This window comes from Microcebus murinus, chromosome 3, assembly GCF_040939455.1.
Source record: "Microcebus murinus isolate Inina chromosome 3, M.murinus_Inina_mat1.0, whole genome shotgun sequence".
Taxonomy (NCBI): Eukaryota; Metazoa; Chordata; class Mammalia; order Primates; family Cheirogaleidae; genus Microcebus; species Microcebus murinus.
The window spans coordinates 27,053,391-27,075,599 of record NC_134106.1 but is presented as its reverse complement, the minus strand read 5'-3'; the positions used below and the strand labels follow the sequence as shown (position 1 = coordinate 27,075,599).

Here is a 22,209-nt window from a genome sequence, read left to right as displayed (position 1 = left end):
CTTACTTCCTTTCTGGTTTATATGGACAAGTTATTATTGGTTGCTTAACAGCAACCAGACCCTCCTAATAGATCCCAATTTTTATTAGTCTACTCTCTTCCAAAGCAGCCCACGTGACTCAGATAGAACTGTTTTCATTCCCAGGACCAAGAATGGGTTGTGATTTACCATCAGAGTAATCCCATCCCTCTGGTTTGTGATTGGTTCAGGAAAACAAAATTAAGCCAATCAGTACATTGTATTCTTCTGGCTACTGTTATTGGTCCAGGTGTGGACACATGACTTGAGATGGCTCAATATGTCTAAAAAGGGCTTTAATTCTATGGGGGTACAGTTGAAGTGAGAAATCTTCCCTATCTTCAACTTTCATGAACAAGGGAACATAATTTCCCTGTTGTTGCAGATAGCCCAATCAGGAGTGAAGCCAGTCTGATGAAACAAACAAACAAACAAACAAACAAACATATCTGATACTCAGAGGAAGGCACAGCAACTGAGCCAGAACTCTGACCTGACCACACAAGAAATCTGTTCTGACTCTGGACTTCCAGTCATGTTAGACAAATACATTTCCTTATCGTTTAATCAATTTAGAATTTTTTTCCATTTTTCTTTATAAACCCAAGCCAAAAGTGTCCTTATCAAAACAGCAAAGTATAGTCTTACAAGAGAATCTTTTCATAAAGATGAAATGCTGCTTTTTGTTCAGTAAGGAAAACAATTATTATTGTGGTCCAGAAATAAATATGACAGAAAATCTTGGTTGGGAAATGATCATTGTTTTTAATATATATATATATATATATACACACACACACACACACATTTTATCCTGATATCTATAAATATAACGATTTCTATAAAAAGTCTATGTCTTCCCCTGCCTTTGTTTCTTCCAATGTGCTAAACACAATGTTATGAATAGAGTAAGCATTCAATGACTTTATTTCAGGAGGGTAGGGTAGGAACTATTTCTGTCTTATTCACTTGTTCCCTCTGTGGGTAACACAGTGCCTATCACACAGTAAGCACCATTTGTTGAATGTTTATAACTACAATATGTTAACAGTATGCTAAAGAATTCTTATTGGGACATCTACCACCTGCAACCTATTCTACCAGGTGGAGTCAGCTGGTTGGCTCTTCCCTTTCTACTTTGTCCCCCAGGTGTAACCTGCCACTGGTTTAAGAGGAAAACTTTCCCACTCCGAGTGACATTTATTAGGGGTATACTAAACCTAAGCAATTTACAAATGAGTATTTTACTTATGATAAGGACCAAATCCACTATACCTTTGTAACTTCTGAAGAAAGATGAGAGTGGGTCTCCTTGAGGCGTGAAATGGAACTATGACTAAGGCCTCCCACCACCGCCATCAGAGTGTTAAAATTTTTGAGCTGAAGGAGCTTCTGCAATAAAAATGTTAACATCAGTACTTTGTAAGGATTTCTGAATTATTCTGAACTTCTTGAATTACAGGTGAATGCATGCATAATTATAATAACAAGGACCAATGAAAAAATAACATCAATTTAAAATGAAGCACAAATAGAATCCATCAGAAAAACATATTAATTATTTCACAGAAAAAGAGCTACATTAAATACTTCTAAGCATTGCTTTTTGAAAGCAATCTTCTTGCATGAGAGAAGTATGATTTAGACATCAGTGAGTAGTTTAATTGTTGGATGCCCTTATATTATGCATACCAAATTTCCTCAGTAACTTATCTCAGTAGAGTTAAGGAACATCTAGAATCTAAGAACCACAGTCTGATGACCAGACATACCTTTGCAACATTGATAAACTTCGTGATGACTTCTGCCCTTTGCTGGGGGGTTGGTTTGCTAAGGACCATCAACTGGACCCACTTAGAGATTCCATTAAATAGAGCAATAGATCTCTCCAAGGTTGGGTTATTCTCCAGGCAGCCATGGATGACATAGCTTTGATAGTCGGTGAACTAGTAAAGGAAGATTCAGAGATTCTGAATTATAATGGAGCCTTTGCAAAATCAAAAATTAGAATATTGCATAGAAGAGGTGAGATATTGTTTCATAACAGCATAACAATTTCTTTCATTTTACATTTATAATAATATCCTACAAGTTTGAATATATGTGTCCCTTTAAAATATTATTTTGTTGTGTTTCAAACCCCATTCCTCCCCGCCATAAACATACACTATTACACGTCACAGTATTGCTGGGGGAGGAAGGGGTAACACTCAAAGTCATATTTCAGTGAGTTCCAAATATACTGGTACCTAAGATCCACCTGGGACATTTGCTAAAATGCTGATTCCCAAGAATTCAAGATCTGAAAGAGCAGTATCTCAAGAAGAAGAACCTAAGAATCTCCATTTTTAACTCACAGCCAATGACTACAAGGATCAGGCAGGTTAAAGATATAATGGCACACAATAAAAAAGAGGAAATGAATCTAAACATAACATAAACATTTCAAATTAGAACTATTTTGTAAAGTTGTTTCAAGGGAAAAAAGGATAAGAAAAAATGTCAGTTGAAATAAGTCAGCTTATTAGAACATAGACACATTTACAGAAAGTTAGCATGGATGTCATCAAACACATAAGCGCCTTCTATCATCTAAACAGTGCAGGGGATTCCCTCCCATGGCCTGCCTGCGGGGGCTCATGAATTTCCTCTCCAAGTAGGATCACATAGTGAAAGAATTAATGTCTTTTGGAAACTCAAGCTTCCAACCAAGATGGTCTTCTTTGCAAGCAATAATGTAATTCATTCCCTGGCACCTGGGAGAAGGAGGAGGAAAACTGACTTCCCCAGAGCTTGGTGAGATAAAGCAAAGCAAAATGCTGACTGTGAATCAGTGTAGAAATATTATCATAACAAGGGGATAGCAAGTAAGCAGCTAAGAAGAAGCCACAGTCTGGAGAAAGAAAAAGGACGCAAAGAAGGAAAAAGGCTATCAAGATGAGTAGGAAAGAAAAGTGTAATTCAGGATCTCTACCTCTGGTTAAAAAAACAACATGATGTTGAGATTCTCCTTAAAGTCTACAATTTCTATTTTCAACCTACACCCATAATTAGGCATTTATACAAATCCCAACCTAAATAAATATTTTCCCCCAAAATGAAGGGCCTAGCAAAACATGTTCACTTGACAGAAGTCAATGGAGTTAAATCAACCTTGAATGGTTAAATCTCCACTGAGTGTTTAGGAAAATCATGCTTTCATCCTATGAAAGGAGACATTGAAAATAGCGACAGAAATATAGCTCCAGAGCCATAAAATAAAGACAGAATCATATTTATCTTTGGTTAAAAGGGATTGTTCCTGTGAATTAAGGGCACTTTTCCAATGGAGCACAGTGATAGAGGCTGCCAACACTTCAGAGTATGAAAATGCGGGTCTTGGGAAAGTTGGCATGGTGCTTGTTATCCTTGGAAGAATAAATGTCAAGTTTCTTACTGAGATCCTTCTAAAAGATTTATGCTCCAGAAAAGTGAGGTGCTCAGCCAATTCAACAGGCTCCAGATGGTCAAACAGCAGACAGGCTTTTCCCTTCTTGGATACTTTTTTCCTCTGTGTGACTCTTCTCATCCAGTCGTAGGAAGGACTGTAAAAGAAGAGTCTGGTCAATGTGCTGAAAGCCCATTTCACTCAATGGAAGTTATTAACCTACTGACTCTGTAACTGTTGGCTTGTTTCCAGGGGCTTGTGCAAAATACATGCCCTTTCATATTTGAAGAGAAAAACCAATGACCAGTTGCGAACAGAACATAAACTTTGTTTTTCCAGACAGAGTGGGTTTTGCACCGACTCATCCAGAATCTCTTACTTGGTCTTCTTGCAACCAGCAAGGTCTGGGTCAGAAGGGAGAGGTCAGTGCTAGGTATATAAATTTGGGAGTTTATCAGGGTATAGATGGTGGTTTAAGGCACATGGAAACCACCAGAAGCTGTGGTTCTCACACTTCAGTATAACCTGAATTTTCTGAAAAGCTCTTTGTTAAGATAGAGGCATGGACCTCACTGTAAGAGATTCTAGTTTACTACAAATCAACCTGAATAACATGTATTTTTTAACAAACATCCCTGATAATTCTTGGATCATTCACTGTTGATCACTCTTGAAGAAGAACTCTAAGAAAATAGAATAGGATATGAATGCCTAACACAAGACCAAGAGGGATAACAATACTTAGGATCATCAAATAGTTTCCTCTGTACAAAGTTAGCTAGTTGATATGAAACTAGCCCAGTTGCACTGAGTTCCTAATAACCAAACCAACCAGTTCATGGTACAACTATGGTCAACAACCATAGCACCATGGGCTATGGGCAACAACCATAGTACAGGGCTTCTGGGCTTCTCAAATTTGAGTGAGCATATGAATCACGTGGGAATCTTAAAAGTGCAGATTCCAATTCAACAAATTTAGGGTGGGGCCCAAGAGTTTGCATTCCTAGTGAGCTCCCAGGCGAGGCCAATGCTACTGATCCGCAGCCCAGTCTGTGTAGCAAAGCCACTGGAGACATTAGCTAGATTCAGATTCAATAACTAAGTGCTGAACATATATTGCGTTCCAAATGCTTTCACACACTATCTTATGCACTTATTAGATGTTCATGATAATCCCATGAGAAAGGTACTATCCCAATTTTACAAAGACAGAAGCTGCAGCTTGGAGAGATGAATTGTGTCCATTACGGCTGTACTCATTGCAGCAAGCCTTTCCTCACAGAAGCCATCCTTAATGAATTCTGGAATGGTATGGATTCAGGACAAGTAGGGTCATCTCTACTCCCTCCCCAAAGCAGGGGACTCATCAAGTTTGAAAGATGCTTGCACCACTCTTACATGCTGGATATGTCGATGAGACCGATGTGTTTTTCGTATCCTAGTTGACTAGCTACTTCTTGGAATTCCTCAGTCATACGAATCAAACCAAGGTCCAAATTAAACTCCGCAGGAAACTTCAGAATCCAGTACCTGAAAGGCATCAAATCTTTTTGACAGCTGTAAGATTTCAAGTTGGACCTCTATGCAAACTATCGTACCATTTTATAGACTACATATAACACCAAATCCAGGACCACAATTCAAATTAGCCATCTCCTATCTCCCTTCTTTTGTACTGAATCTCTCTCTTCCCTCCTTCAATCAAAAACCACTCTCATCCTAGCCTCTCTTTTCTTTTCTTCTTTTTTTTTTTTTTGAAACAGAGTCTCGCTCTGTTGCCTGGGCTAGAGTGCCCAGGATAGAGTGCCATGGCATCAGCCTAGCTCACAGCAACCTCAAACTCCTGGGCTCAAGCAATCCTTCTGCCTCAGCCTCCTGAGTAGCTGGGACTACAGGCATGCGCCACCATGCCCAGCTAATTTTTTCTATATATTTTTAGTTGTCTAGCTAATTACTTTCTATTTTTAGTAGAGACAGGGCCACTCTTGTTTAGGCTGGTCTCGAACTCCTGACCTAGAGCGATCCTCCCGCCTCGGCCTCCCAGAGTGCTAGGATTACAGGCGTGAGCCACCGTGCCTGGCCTAGCCTCTCTTTCTGATTCTCCCTAGAACCACAGTGGAGAGGAAATCTTTCCCTTAATTCACAGCAAAGTGGTGGGAATATGTGTGGTGAGGGAGTAGAAGAAAATGAATTCACCCTCTCTAAGAGCTAGTTCCATTCCCTAATCACATTTACCACAACTTGATCTCTAGCCCAAAAGATAAAGTACATGCCCACCCCACGCCCCAGCAGAAGAGGGCCGGTTTTAACAAAGTCGGTATAAAGGGTATCTGAGTAGCTTCTATTGTGAAACTAGGTCTGCTGCTTGGGGAAAAAGGAACACTGTCAACAATTCTAGAACCAGAAACCACAAGAAATTAAATTAAAGCATGTTTACCTCATGAAGTAGCAGATCTTTAATCGAAACTCATCGCAGCTTTCTCCACTGGCGTTTCTATACGTACTCCAGTTAAAGAAAAAGTCCTTGCACCATGTTTCCTTTGCACACAAATGCAGCTATTTCACCAATTTCTATGAATTCCTTCTAAGAGGGCCATGCTGGGGACATTTGGGTTATAGGGACACTCAGAAGTAGGCTAGACACTAGAGAAGTAGGCTCTGATGACTTCAACAGTGAATAATCTAAACTTGATTTATTATAGCTCTGAGATGTATTTTTTGGTCTGGAGGAAAAGCCACTTATAAAATTAGTTTTACCTTCCTGAGCACTTACCAACCAATGACAGCCAACTATAATTACAATTAGACTGCCAACTACACATAATTAAAATTAATAGTACATAGCAGAACTATTTTAGCCAAAAAAAAAAAGCCTTTTTGTTTAGGATCAATACCTTATATAATGATGCACCACATAACAACATTTTAGTCAACAAAGGGCGTGACAGTGGTCACACATGATTTTAATGGAACTAAAAAAAGTTCCTAATGCCTAGTGATGTTGTAGCCATAACGTCGTGGCCCAACGCATTACTCACATGTTTCATGCTGGTGCAAACAAACCTACTGCTCTGTGAGTCATATAAAACTCGTGCACATATAATTATGAACACTATATAATATTTGATAATAATAACAAGCAGCTATGTTACTGGTTTGTGTATTTACTATACTATGACTTTTTGTTGTTATTTTAGAGTACTCATGTTTTTTGAAAAAAAAAGTTAGCTGTAAAACAGCCTCAGGCTGGTCCTTCAGGAGGTATTCCAGAAGACATTGTTGTTATAGGAGATGACAGCTCCACGCGTGTCATTGCCCCTGGAGACCTTCCAGTGGGACAAGATGCGGAGGTAGACATTGATGACATTGATGATCCTGACCCTGTGTAGGCCTAGGCTAATGTGTGTGTTTGTGTCTTCGTTTTTAGCAAAAAAGTTTAAAAATAAAAAATGAAATAAAAGATTTTTAAAATAGAATAAAGCTTATAGAATAAGGATATAAAGAAAGAAAATATTTTTGTATAGTTGTGCAATGTGTTTGTGTTTTAAGATAAGTGCCATTATAAGAGTCAAAAAGTTTAAAAACTTAAAAAGTTTATAAAGTAAAAAGGTTAATTATTGAAGAAAGAAAAATATCTTTTTATAAATTTAGTGTAGCCTAAGTGTACAGTGTTTATAAAGTCTACCATGGTGTACAAAGGTAATGTCCTAGGCCTTCACATTCACTCACCACTCACTCGCTGACCCACCCAGAGCAACTTCCTGTCCTGCAAGCTCTATCCATTGTGTTTATGCATGTATACCATTTTCTTATCCTTCACATTGTCTATTGTATATTTCTATGTTTAGATACACACATACAGGCCATTACATTATAATTACCTATAGTCACATGCTATACAGGTATGTAGCCTAGGAGTAATAGGCTATACCATATAGCCTAGGTGTATAGTAGCCTATGCCATCTAGGTTTGAGTAAGTACACTCTATGATGTTCCCACAATGATGAAACCACCTAATGATGCATTTCTCACAACATACTCCCATCGTTAAGTGATGCATGACCATGTAAGTATTCTAATTTCTCTTCCCTCCTTCCCTCCCTCCCTCCCTCCCTCCCTCCCTCCCTCCCTCCCTCCCTCCCTCCCTCCCTCCCTCCCTCCCTCCCTTCCTTCCTTCCTTCCTTCCTTCCTTCCTTCCTTCCTTCCTTCCTTCCTTCCTTCCTTCCTTCCTTCCTCAAAGTCTTGTTCTGTCACCCAGGCTGGACTCTAATTTCTCCTTCCTTCCTTCTTTCTTTCCTTCCTTCCTTCCTCTCCCCCTCCTTCCTTCCTTCCTTCTTTCCCTCCTGTTCTGTCACCCAAGCTGGAGCGCAGTGATGCAATCACAAGTGCATTGCAGCCTTGACCTTGTGGACTGCAGCAATTCTCCCACCTCAGCCTACTGTGTAGCTAGGACTACAGGCATATGCCACCATGCCTGGCTGATTTAAACAAGAAAAAAAGTTTTTTTACAGATGGGGTCTTGCTGCTCAGGCTGACCTCAAACTCATGACCTCAAGTGATCCTCTCATCTTGGCCTACCAAAGGGCTAGGATTGCAGGTGTGAGCCATCATGTCTGGCCTCTAATTTCTTTTTTAATATTTGAAAATGCCACTTTCAGGTATATTAATACACAAGTTGTGTTATTTATTTTTAAGTCTATTTATTCATACTCTTTTAAACAAATATTTATTGAGCCCTTGCTGTATGTCAGGCATTGTAGAAATAGAGTAAGCAAGGAATCCAAAGGGAGGAAAATTGAAAGAAATGTTGATTCACAGGCATCTTCGACTTTTATATAATCTGTACTTTCCCATATTAAAACTTCACATGCTTAAATATCCTTTTATTATTTGTCATTTCCTACATTAATGGCCATAGTAAGGGTGAAAACACTGTCGTGGGCACATGCTTTGGACAATGTCTGGATCGTGGAGAGGGTGGGGCCAGACTGAGTCAATGCCTCTGTCCTTCGCTATGCTCTTCCCTTCCACAGTGGGACCCACTTGACCCTTGGACCACTGGGAGCTAGGAGCTTGCTCACTTCCAGGGGCCTCGGTTCAGTGTGAATAACCCTTTACCCTCTTTAAGATCCCCTTCTGCTCTGAGGTTAGGGAAGAAGTGGGAAGTGGAGGAAGCTTGAACTGAACAGGTGGAAGCCCCACTTGGCCCAGGTGGCCTTGGCAGGCTATAATAACATCTGATGGACCCTTTCCCTCTAAGGGTCCCCCTGCCCTGTAGGGGTTCTCACTCATCTCCAGGGCCCCCTGGGCTTGAAGAGGGCAGAGACTGCAAGAAACAACATTAGAGATTGTATAATAAACATTATATGTCAGAGAATAAAGCCTCCTTACAAATGGGAGACTGAATTTTTTGTCATTTGGCTTTCAACCATTTTTCAAGACCACATGATATACAAAAGTGGTAGACTGCTAACAGCCCTCATTATAGAATGGGGTTTCCTACTCTGTGGGTTTTGTTTGGTTGGGTTTTGTAATGTCAGAAAAAAATTTAAAATTAGTATCAACCAACAAATTACAATAAGCCTGCTAGAATGTTCATTGTGTCTTGCCAGCAAGGGAAGATGTGAAAACTAAGTTGGTGTTTGTGCCTGAGCCAGAGCATATTATTTTGGTTAGCATTTCCATATGATTAAGCTGTGTCCTCTCTGCCACCATTTTGTCATCCTAGAAGAAATAAATTAGATCTGGAATCATTGTTAAATATTCATTCATTGTACTAACAGCAGACATGGTTAAGACAAGTTAGAAACATTCAGCCTACAGTTCCTGTTTCATTTTACATCATAGCGATTATTTCCAAGTACAGCCAAAACATGCAGATGGATAGTCAACTATTTGGTCCATCCCCCAGATGTTTCGTCTAGACATCTATATATATTCACAAAACAGCTGGATAACTGACTGAAGACTGTTTATTCATCTTAATTTACTGGCTTTGGATAGACACTCTATCTAAATATAGAAGTTGATTTATGATTGTAAAAATTACACAGTAGTTGAAAAGATATATGCAAAGAAGTTTTTCTGCCAATTCAGTGGAAGATAAATACCATCGGTGCATCAGTAGAACTATTCTTGGCAAATAACTATTATTCAGCTCTCCATTGTCATCTGTTTTAAAAAATAAAAAAAGGATGAGGAGAAAACAGTGCTACTCTTTACTTTCTCTAATATCACTAGAGAAATAACAGTGTCAAAATTTTTTCTCATAGATTCAATTTCCTATAGTATTTCCTTGCAGAAGTTGAGTTAAGGTAGGTGGTTCTCACCTTTCCTCTGGTTTACAATTGACAGATTTAGCAAATAAAAATACAAGATACCCAGTTAAATTAGCATTTAATGTAGACAACCATTACTTTTTTAATATAAGTATGTCCCAGGCATTATTTAGTACATATTTACACTAACGATGTTGTTAACCTGAAATTCAAATTTAACCATTCCCCCTGTATTTTATCTGGCAACCCTGCTCTGGTGTAACTCTGATTCTTATAGTAACCAATTCAACAAACAACCCCAGTGTGACTCTACTTGTGCAAGAAATAATCTAAAATGCTGAGGTGGATCCAAAAGTAACAACAGGAAAAGTATATGGCTGCAAAGTCTACGATCTGGTAGGAGAAAGAAGATGTGTACAAATATTGAATGCAGTAAATTATTCTACTCACGCTTGTCTGAGTCAACAAAGAAATACTCAGAGGAGCACATACTATGTGACATAGAAAGTTACAATGGGCAGTGAGAGGGTGCAAGAGGCAACCAGCATTCCTGATGGGAGAGATTAGGAAGGGCATCATCAATATCTGACACAACATCTGATATGAGCCCTGAAGCAGAATTTCAATGACAGGAATTCAATAAAGGTATGGAGGTAGGAACGTGCAGGAATGTTTCAGAAACATTAAGTGGATAGTTGGGGGCGTGAGCTGTGCTCAGTGAAGAAAAGGAAACGTAAAGGATAGTGAAACTGGACAGGCAGACTGGGGTTAATCCAAGAGGCTTTAAATGCCAAGGTATAGAGACTGAATTTCTGAGTGGGGGGAAGTCAGGGTATGGAGATGTACAAAAGGGACGGAAGGGGAAAAGGCTCCTACCAAACATCTCAATGCATGTGCTCAGCAGTTCATCCAATGTTGCAGCTTTCCCAAGGCCACTTGACCCCATGGTTCTTCAGCCGTTGTCAAAAAACCAGAGACATTTTCAACATCAGATAGACCATCTCCATAATCATGCAAGTCCACCGGTGAAGACTGGTGGTGACCTCTGGTCTTAGTTGTACTTCAAGAAAATTCTAAATAGACAAGAAGAGAAGGTTATTAGATTCCACTAAAGCATAGCTTTCCTACCTGAAAAGATAATGACTTCCACAGACCTGTATCTTTCTAAAAGAAAAGTATCAAAGTGACTGAGATCAAAATACCCGCCACAAAGGCAAAATGCCTGCTGAGCTGTCCCTGAGCATGGATGCTGTTTGGAGACCACAGAGATGTCCCCTGTTAAATACCGTCCCATTTCACAGCTGGAATTTTTTTGATACAATATTTTACACCTTCTTCATATTCTTCAGTGGTAAGACATTCAAGAATATTATAAACGTTACTTGGTTTCATATCAATGTAAGTATATATAGGGAGACAAATTTTAAAATACAAATATATATTTATAAACATTATCCTCAGTGATTATATAAATGTTCAACAACATTTAAAAATATTTAAAAGTGTAAAGAAAATTCCATTGGCCTAATTTCTCATACAGTAACATTATTATTAACAGTGGTAAGAATATTAATAATAATTTACTGAACACTCACATCATGCACTAGGCACCATAGCAAATGCTTTATGTATGTATACTATCCAACTCGACCTGCACAACAATGCTGTGAAGTAGAAATTATTATTCCCAGTTTACAGATGAGGACATGGGATTCACAGAGATTGAGCAATGCCACATACTTATTAAGGCCTAGAATCAGGACTCCATTATAAAAGAAACCTTCTGGGTTCTCCTTCCCCCAAGTGAGGATATCACAAACTGTCATAATTTTGTCCCCTAATCTAGTGTGAAGAATATCACCCACTACACCATCTCAGAAAGAGGGTATAAACCAGATTATCTGTCACAGAGGTGGAAGGACAATGTGGGGATGATAGCTGTCCCATTTCACAACACTGTCATGGGGAAAATGGGAGTAGAAATAACCTCTTATAGTTGCTTATACTAAAAGTATTTCTGTTGGGGAGACACCATCACTTTATTTTACAGAACAGGTCCTTGGTGCTGGGCCCATGTAGGACTTGGAGAAATAGGGAGACTGTCATGATGTAAGATATCCATCCACTTTGGACAATTCAGTAGGCAAATGTAGCCAATAAGGGTCTATCTTGTAAGTTGTTTGAAGTCAATGTTTATTTTACTCACACACTTTATTTATTCAACTGTCAATCATTGAGCACCTGACCTATGCCAGACCCTAGCTTAGGCATTGAAGCTACCAATATGAACAACAAATCATTGTCCCTTCCCTATCTTCACTGGGCTCATTGTCAACTTCAGAAAGCAAACACATGAATGAATAGGAAGAATACCTAATATCTATATGTATGGTTGTATTAGTTCAGTGAGACCACTGAAAAGTGACGCTTGAGTGAGTCTGTTCACCAGGCATATCACTCTGGAGAAAACATGTTTACTGTTTATTCATTCTATGAAAGAATTATATTCTTGTGCTGAAGATACCACTCTCAGAGCATAGAAGGAAGGGTTATTTCAAGTGTGCAATAAAAACAACAGCAACACTGGATCAGTGATCTCCCACTTGTACTGTTCAAACGACTTTAGAAAGGGGATTATTAGAGTCCTCTGAAACCAACACTTTTATGTCTCTTAACGAGGTTACCTTATCAGTAAGGCCTTTCCTGACCACACTGTTTAAATAACAACACCACCTCTCACTTGGCATGCCCTACCTCCCTTCCTGGATTTATTTTTTTCCAAAACACTTAATCACCATCTGACATACTATATATTTTGCATGCTGTTTTTTTTTAAATCTCCCTAGTGCCATAAACATAAGCTCCATGATTGCAGAGATTTTTGTGTTTGTTCCCTGGTATGCTTCTCAACGACTAAGGTTTTGCTTCACACATAGAAGATACTCAAAAAGTCTTTGTTAAATTAATGAATGAGTAGATTGATGGATGAAGAAATGAATAAAATAAAAATTGTCAAAGGTTTGTCTTGAATATGAGTATATTTATGTGAGTGTGTTACCGTAAATTTTTAAGAGGTTATTCTTCAGTTTGTTTTACTAATTTAAATCAGCTTTAAGTAAATATCACTGGGACAAAAATTCCGGCCAGCTTTCTAGACATAATAGGATCTGTGTATATTTATAATAAGAACCTGGTACCTCTTCCAGGACATTCTGGGACAAGCACTTCCCTAATTTCCTTAATGTAAGTTCTATCAATACCTTTAACAGTCAAGATTGAACAATTAACAAGTTTAATCACCTCCCTGTGTATATAGACATTTTTTATCCTGTTACTCATTAAAAAGTAGACATATTACTTAGAACCAACTAGCTGACATTGACTGAACTGGTTTCTCAATTCAAAACTAAAATTATGCAGCTGAGATGTTTGGGGATGGTTGTTGACCTGCTCGCAAGGGGTTAGAGATAACCTGGTACCAAAGACCTGTCACCATGTTCAGAATTATATTTGTGATCTGCAAAGAAGCTGGCACTTGCTAAGCCAGGTGGGCCAGGCTATCCAGTTACAGTCTGTTTCTGCAATCAGTAGATGTGTCTGCATCTCTGCTTAGCATTCTGTCGCCTGCACATGTACCTGAGATCTCATTTCATACATGTGGACATTATTGTGTCTACAACTGCCTTTTCAAAAATAAGGTTTCTTTGTTGTAAAAGCAACAAACATTCTTTATTTAAAATAGGGCAGTGAGGAAAAAGGAAAGGAAAATGTTACCTATAATCTCACCATCCAAAGATAACTCTTGTTAACATCATAGCATGTTTCTTTTAGTTTCTCTAGGTACATTCATTTTTAAAGAAAATTTCTTACATAATCTGCAATAGTTTGAAGAAATACTTACTTGCTGCTTTCACACAGATTGATTTCCAAATCCAAAAAGTTTTAAGGGCAGTTACCGTCATTGGGAAATGTATTGAGGAAGCAGTCTCTAGAATTGGTTATTTCACTCAGATTATAAGTACTTTGGAGAACCTGGTAAAAGAACAGAAAGAAATCCCCCAAACAGAATTAAATAAAGGAAACCTAAAAAGAATCTATACTGTGATAAAGCATTTCCAAAAACCTGGAGTTATAGGTAGTATTTGAGATTTTGTCTAAACTTCACTCGCACAATCAATTAAAAAGGGAAAATATTCAAAATAGTTTTTTGGTAACAAAATTTCTTTTAAAGTAGAGTTTTTAAAACTTAGCCTACAGAAACCCCCACAAATTGACAAATATGGCAGAAATAACTTTTATACATTTACTATAAAATACTATTTTAGCCCAAATATATCAGTGGATTACTCATTAAGAATTTCTAAACACTGACTTTGAAATGTTAGTAAACTCTTAAGACTGTTGTGGGGATAACCAAACTCTGACCCTAAATCACTCCTGATTGTCTCAACATGAATGTCCATGTTATTTTAGTCCAGGTTGTTTAGTCTCCCAATGTCCCAGTGCTTTGGGACTTCGAGTAGTGTTGATAGCTCTTTGGGCTGTGATGAAAATTATTGCTCTTCATCATGGACATTTTCTCACAAGTCTGAAAAGGACACAATAAGCCAATTTCTCCCCTAGTTTGAATTACTTCTAAGTGACAATTTCTTATTTCAAAGGGCAATAGAGTTCTGTTGGGTATGATTTCAAAGGCCATGATATGTTCACTTAGCAAAACGACTCATTAACATGACCAATAAAGCTTCTGTCTTCAAAAAAAAAAAATCCTTCTGAGGTTACCTAGGACAATAAGAACTGTACTCCCAATTTTAGAAATAGTAAAAGGGAGTTAATTCCATGCAATTATTCATTAACAGATATAATGTATATGCATTAGCACCCCAGGATCTTGACTCAGAAACTTGCAATTTAAAAATTGGGTTTCAACATTAGAAAACCAAATGGGGAATGTTTTATTTACCTTGGAGTAAAATGCCATTAATGGTGCTTACTTTACTTGATTGCTTAAGGAGTTAGTGAGATCACATAAAGTGTACCCACCAGGGGCCTGTAAAACACTGGGTGCTCATGGAAGGGGTCTCCCTTTTCCTGCACTACCTCTCAAATAGTTAAAGCCTTTTAAGTTGAGGACTGAAGTAAAGGACCAATTTGTAGAAATGACAGGACGAGAGATGTTCATTTAGAGAAGGGAAAAGGAAATGGAAGGAAAAATATTGTGACACTAGAGCATCTAGAAGCGGACCAGATGGCCTCACCAACCATGGACTCCCATTCCAGGGGAAAGTTCTCGAGCCAGAGTTAGGTAATGACTGTCAGGGATGTTGTAGACTAAATTCCCAGACGGTGTCTAGGAAGTATGCCAAAATGACAGTGAAGGTTTCTCCTGGCTCTAAGATTGCAGGATTTATAAGGTGAAATATTATATCTAGTAAGTACTCAACAAATAGTTTTGAAATGATGTTGGCACAGAACTTCCAAAGATTGTCTTGTCTATCTCTATTCCAAGGAAAAACAAACAAAAACCCTTGAGGACACTTCTTTGCTAATGGCAGATATTATCTTTATGCATAAGTGACCAAATATTTGTCTTTACATTCATATGACCTTCATATGGAGACAAAGAAATTTCTCTAAATGTCTAAATCCTTTGTGAAAACAAGTGGTAATTATTACAAACCTTTAAATCACAAAGATTAATGGCAAAGGTGTCACAGCATTCATTGTTCTGGCAACTCGCAAGCTTAATTTCCCTTTCTTGCCACAGACACGAGATTTTTTTTTTCCAAAAGTGCTGTGATTACATTATCTGATACTCCACAGGAGAATCATGATTATTGAGTTCAGTAAGAGAAATGATAATAAAACTCTGAAAGATAATTAATTTATTTGACAAATACTTACTGAGGATCCACTAGACACCAGACACAAAGCAAAACACTACAATGGCTGGTGGGAAGGGCTGGGCTGGGGGAGGGAAGGATAAATGGGTAAGCAAGACAGACATAATTCTTGCTGTTATACTCTAGCAAAGGATTAAAGAAATCATTACAATAAAATATCCTATGAAGCACAGAGCAGGTGAGGAGGGGTGCTAATTCAGTCTAGGAACCAGAGGAGTTTTATTAACAGCTAGGCAAAGATGATAGCAATTAAGAGAAATTGAAAAACATTTGGAATGATTAGAGAATGTGGAAAGAGATGAGAATAAAAAGTCAGTAGAAGTAGCTCATGAATGGTATTGTGAGCTATATTAAGGAGTATGGACTTTATCTGAAGGACAATGGGAAACCATTGTTTTAAAGGTGAGGATAGGAGAGTGGCATGATCATTAACTGGATTTTTTAAAGATTCTTCCAGCTACAGAATGGAGAGGAACGGGAGTAAAGACCTACAGTAAAAATGGGAAGCCAGTTAGTAGTCGATTATAACCCCCCAGGCAGAGATGATGGTGGTCTAAACCAGCATGTGGCAATGGAGATGGAGGGAAGTGGCTGGTTACAGAATTTATTTATTTATTTATTTATTTTTGAGACAGAGTCTCACTTTTGTTGCCCAGGCTAGAGTGAGTGCCATAGCGTCAGCCTAGCTCACAGCAACCTCAAACTCCTGGGCTCAAGCGATCCTCCTGCCTCAGCCTCCCAAGTAGCTGGGACTACAGGCATGCGCCACCATGCCCGGCTAATTTTTTGTATATATATTTTTAGTTGGTCAATTAATTTCTTTCTATTTTTAGTAGAGACGGGGTCTCGCTCAGGATGGTTTCGAACTCCCAACCTTGAGCAATCCGCCCGCCTCGGCCTCCCAGAGTGCTAGGATTACAGGCGTGAGCCACCGCGCCCGGCCCAGAATTTATTTTGAAAATAGATCCAATAAGACTTGCTGATCATTGGTTATGGGGAATGACCAGGATCAAGGATAATTCCCAGATTTCTAGCTACATATTTGGTTGGGTTATGGTGCCATTCCCCTGAGATTGAGAAATTGAAGGTTGCGGGAAGAGAAGCAAGTTTGGGAGGGGCAAATTATTAATTCACTTTTGCCTATGTTGAGTTAGCAATGTCGGAGGCCTTCAAGGAGAAAGTTTGAGTTAAATTCTAGATGCCCGTTACAGATTTCTGAGTTGAGACCTCGGCATGTTTAAGTGCTAAGAACTAGCAGAATTCGTCACACAACTCAAGAGGGTACAAAAGAAAAAAAAGAAAATAATAGAACTAGCAGAAAAGGAAATTGAAGGGACAGGACAGGAGAGTGAGAAGTTAATCCACATAACATGGTCACTGCAAGGACAAGAGTGATGGACCCAGGTACTGGTGGAACAATTGATTTTGGACAAAGTAGAAGGCCACCTCTGTCAATGCAATAGCAGGAAAGGAAAAAAACTGGGTGTATGTATAGGTAAATGTATCATTTTTGTGGCAAGAAGTCAGAGAAGTTCCTGTATATGACTTCTCTTTACTCTAAAAAGGAGACAAGGTCATCTGCTGGAAGGTACAATGGTTACAGATCTGAGATTTATCAAGAGGAGAAAATTTACAAAAGACATTGTGAAGAACAGAAGAGAGAACCCAGAATTATTGGGATTATTTCTATCACAAGAAGAAGGCTGATGTCTCTCTTCTTTTGGATTTTAAGAGGAAGCTCAGTGTTCCTTTTTCCTGCAGCTATTATTGTACCACCACTTGTGTCATGTTTCTGAAATTATTTCAGATAACTCTTCTGTAACAACATACATGGCAAGTCTCTTCTGTACTGAAGAAGCAATTCTAGGTTTATGCTGACATGGTCTAGACATACTTTCCATAAGTGTGAGCTCAGAACTAAAGCAAGGCTGGCAGTTGCTAGGTGGTATCCTTACTAGGGCATAGATCCCAGTTTGCATTTCACCCTGCTTTGCTCTATACAGTGAAGAGGACATTAAGACACTATTGGAAATGAAATAATAAGAAAATAATTCATCTCTCACCCTTTGACTTGATGCAGGATATTTTATTCTGGCTACTACAGCCTGGGCCACCTTCCACATGAGCCCCACCTTCCTGACCAGGCTTTCTGCACCTCTGCCCCACCACCCATCCTCTCCAATGCCTCGTTATCTGTTACCTTTAACAGGTCATAAATCACAAGGTATCATTACCATTTTTTCCCAGTTTAGTCTATGTATTTGATATTCTTTGGTTATTTCTGCATTTTTTAAAATTTATTTTAATTTTCATTCTCATTTCCTTGAACTTTACCCCTCAGTTCTTTGAATTTCTCTTTCTACTTGATTTTCTGGAGTCAGTTGCACTTCCCAGTGTGCTCCACCAGAGTCTCACAGTCCTCACTGTCCAGGTTGTTTCTACCACAAACCTACTGGGATAGTATGAAAACAGGAAAAGGACCCCGTGCTTACAGCAAAGTTAAATCATTGTAAATGGGCCATAACTGATGACACAAGGAGTAAAATACCACCTCCTCCATGTAAGGATAGTGAAATAGTATCTCTAAAGGTTATTTAACAATGACAGTAGGGTGTAGCCATGGATAATATGGTATTTCCTAACACTGAAAGTCGTTTTTTTTCATTCTTGCATTGGATGGGTTTATTTAATGTGATAATGGGATTTTCCTGGGTTTTAAAATTTTTATTATTTGTTTTACCCTGCAAAGACCTTCCACTAAATTAATGGGGCATTAATAATCAACATCGTCCCAGATTTTAAAAAATGAAGTAATAATAGCATCTACAAATACCACTTGTTGGTGGTAATGCAATGTGATAGGTATATGTTGGGGAAATTACCTATAACACTCTGAAAGCTAAGTATTATTATTCCTATTTCACTAATGAGTAAATTAAGGCCTAGAGAGGTTAAATTATTTGTCCAATGTTATGTTACTAGTTAAGTTGCAAAGCCAAGTCTAATTTCAAAATTTTATATTTTTTTCTACTACCCACACAAGTTTTAGCTGTTGTTAAGGCTTGCCTATTAGATCAATATTCAGGCATTGTCTACAACAAAAGTTTACTATTCACCATGTTTCATTCCTAAGCATTGTATCATTAGCCGGATTGTCTGAAAATGAATAAGCTTCATTATCACAGAGTGTTTGGCAATTCAGGGAATCACTGGTACCAAGTACCAAACAGAAGTCAACAGCCAGCTCAGAGCTCATCTCACAAGCCCTCATGCATTTTTCGGTAACAAGTAACAAGGTTTAGCTGCATTTTATTTATTGTTTTCTTGGTTACTGGTATTTAATATAAGCAACCAAACTAATTTACAACTACCTAATATAAGTTGAATGAGAAATGAGAGTCTTGAAGAAAATCTGGTAATAAATACCATGAGATTCCAAAGTCCAGCCTAGAGAGGATTTTCCTAGCATTTTTCTGGAGATGAACACGGAAGGGAAGCAACAGACACATGTTGTGATATTTACACATTCTAGACACCTGCAGTCAATTGGTTTCCAGATAGACACATTCAATTACATTGAAGGGTTATGACCTACACTGGTAACTCCAGTGTTCAAATTGTGAATAAAATAATATCCCCAAATAATACCCAGGACTAGAAAATTTTTACCTTAGAAGTTGACATTTTAAACTTTGGGGAAAATAGTTTTTTGGTTTTTTTTTTTTTTTTTTTAAGATAAATGTTTACTTCTCCTGAATATGCCAACATTGTATTCATAAGAATCTTATGGAAGCACTTGGTCTCAAATCTCCTAAAATAAAATCACATTCCTTTATTCCTATGAATGTTCCATTCATTTCAGAGTGAATTTGATGATGATAATGGTGATGATGATGATGGTGGTGGTGATGGAAGAGGTGGATGAAGAGGAGAGGGAGGAGGGGCTTTGTGAGTGCTCTTCAAGCCAGTCACTAAGGCTGAGCTTTTTACCCAATGAACTCTGGGAGGCCAGGCCCCTCCCCAGAAAGCCAGCAATAAATAAAATGCAGCTAAATCTGGTTACTTAATTGTTACCAAAAAATGCAACCAGGTCTTGCGATAGCTGGTTATTGACTTCTGTCTGGTACTTGGCACTAGTGCAGACGTGTTCTGCCTTATGTACCCGCTATGAACAAGGACACTCTTTTAATAACTACGTAAGTAAAATTCTTAGGGATCCTCCCACTGGTTCCAGATGACAGTCTCTGAGGGTACAATCTACACAAAGGAGGCTCCAAGGGAATGAAGGCATTACACAGAAAGCCTCTAAAAAGCAAGGGAATGTGAAGGCACATAGAAGGCATAGCACGGAGTATAAAATCCCTCTAACCCACCATCACTCCATGCTGGGGTGGAAGCTGCCTGTCACTGAAAACAAGGGGAAATAATTTAAAAAAAAAACCTCAGTTCTAAGTTGTTATACAGGAATGCAACAAGAAGCACTAACATAATGAAAAACTGCTTTCAAATGTATCTCCATGTTCTCAGAGAAAGGCATTTGTTTGGTTGAGCAAAAACACAAACATTTATCCTTTATTAAACATTAAGCACAATGCTATGGGCTAGAGATGTGAAGCACCTGTTCTCAAGGGCCTATAACCCTGTGCAGGAGACAGATTATAAACCAGTTATTATAAACCAAAGAGGCTATTAAGTCCAGTGACAGAGACAGATGCCCGGGGCGTTATGAAAGCACATAAATGGGACCAAATTCTACCTAAAGTGATTTAGAAAGACTTCCTGAAAAAGAAGACAACCACAGATATTAAGTTTTATGGGTCACAAAACTAAAACAGAAAACACAGGTGAAGTCCAATGGTATCAGAGAGTGAGGTGGTTGGAAATACCTGAGCATAATTCCAGAATCAGACATAGATATGAGCAGCCTATCAAAAATTTATCATCACATTAAAAGAAATCACAGACAACAATATTTAGTATAAGAGCTGATGACAGAGTAAAATGATTGGGGTCAGGTAGGGATCCATTGACTTCTAAACTGTCTTTGAATTTTTAAAAAGGCACAAAACTTTCCAAAAAGCAGAGGGGCTATATAATGCTGCTTTATGATTACTATTACTTTTATTATCCAATTTCACTCTTGACAGTGAAAAGCTTTAAAAGATAAATTTCTTACACCATTTTGATACTATCTTTGTATATACCTAGATAAAGACTCATTTGAAGATGTAATATGAATTTCTCTTTTCTAAGAGAAACTCTACTACGTTATTATCCAAGTGAAAATGTTCTGCCTCTATTCAGAAACCAGTGTGTTTATTGTACTCTTTTATAGGATGGTAAAGTCTCAGTTTGAAATTACTTCTGAATCAGGGATTTGGAGCTAGACTTTTTATTGGAACCAATTAAAAGTAAAGTATAGGAACCAAAAAAAAAAAAATGTGTGCTTAAAATTATTTCTGTGCTCTCAAATAAATTTACACAGCTTGAAACCCATAATTGGAAGGCTCCACTTAATGACTTTATCATTCTCTTATTTCAGATGTTTCCACTACAGCAAACGTTTCTTCCTTTCTCTAAAAGGAAAACAAATCTCAAGAGGCAGGGGTCTCTCTCTTCCTCCCACCTAAGACATTAACTAATTTCACCTTACTCTTGAAAATAAATCACAGGACATACCTACAAAATGACTAGAATATTTCTGTAGTAACTTAGGTCCCATTTAACTCTCAGAACAACAAAAACAAAATCATTTGAAAAATGTTTTAAGAAGATAAATCACGAGGAAAAAAAAAAGGAAGTCCCTAACATTGTGAAATGCTCTCAACTAAATTTGTAAAGTGGTTATTTGGAATTCAGAATATATTTCCCCCATCAGAACAACATTATAAATGGATAAATAGCAGATTTACATATGAGAAACAAGGAGGCCAGTAGACAGATGTCAAAATGCCAAAAACAACTTTGGGAATTCTCAGGAATTTCAGAGGTTGGTAGTACTGGTTCATTAGCATGCCAAATTAGCCTTCCAAAATTGTGCAGCTCCTAGTGACAGGAATCTGATGGGTACTTTTAAGTCATTAGTGGATCTAGAGAAACAGAGAAGGAGAGAGATAGAGGGAAAAGAAGACAGCTTTTCCTAAAGTAAATTGTTAAAGAGTTAGAGGAGGCCAGGCGTGGTGGCTCATGCCTGTAATCCTAGCACTCTGGTAGGCCAAGGCGGGAAGATCGCTTGAGATCAGGAGTTCAAGATGATCCTGAGCAAAAGCAAGACCTCATCTCTACTAAAAATAGAAAAATTAGCCAGGCATGCTGGCACACAACTGTAGTCCCAGGTACTTGGGAGACTGAGACAGGAGGATCGCTTAAGCCTAGGAGTTTGAGGTTGCTGTGAGCTATGATGCAAAAAAGAAAAAACAAAAAAAGAGTTGGAGGAGACAGAGGAATGGGAATAAGCTTATTGGTTATAAAAGGAGGAATGAATTGCAACTTTACTAAAGTGTGAGCAGATTGAGACAAGTGAAGGGGAGCCCAGGGTGAACCTATTTCCCTTGACCTGCTGGAGGGAGGTATCTGTAC

The 22,209-nt window shown here is 38.3% G+C and overlaps 1 protein-coding gene across 4 annotated transcripts in view; it reads right to left on the bottom strand.

Moving 5' to 3' along the window:
- RASGRP3 (RAS guanyl releasing protein 3) overlaps positions 1-22,209 on the bottom strand; it is a 113,315-nt gene that overhangs the window by 30,394 nt on the left and 60,712 nt on the right. For all 4 annotated transcript variants that reach the window (XM_012788403.3, XM_076000663.1, XM_012788405.3 and 1 more), the window contains 8 exons: positions 13,629-13,759; positions 10,604-10,800; positions 9,518-9,620; positions 5,886-5,948; positions 4,847-4,978; positions 3,455-3,602; positions 1,791-1,964; positions 1,294-1,410 (listed from right to left, as the gene is read on the bottom strand). In XM_012788403.3, coding sequence (XP_012643857.1) covers positions 1,294-1,410; positions 1,791-1,964; positions 3,455-3,602; positions 4,847-4,978; positions 5,886-5,948; positions 9,518-9,620; positions 10,604-10,673 — 807 coding nt within the window. In that variant the 5' untranslated portion in view covers positions 10,674-10,800; positions 13,629-13,759. The remainder of the gene's footprint in view (positions 1-1,293; positions 1,411-1,790; positions 1,965-3,454; positions 3,603-4,846; positions 4,979-5,885; positions 5,949-9,517; positions 9,621-10,603; positions 10,801-13,628; positions 13,760-22,209) is intronic.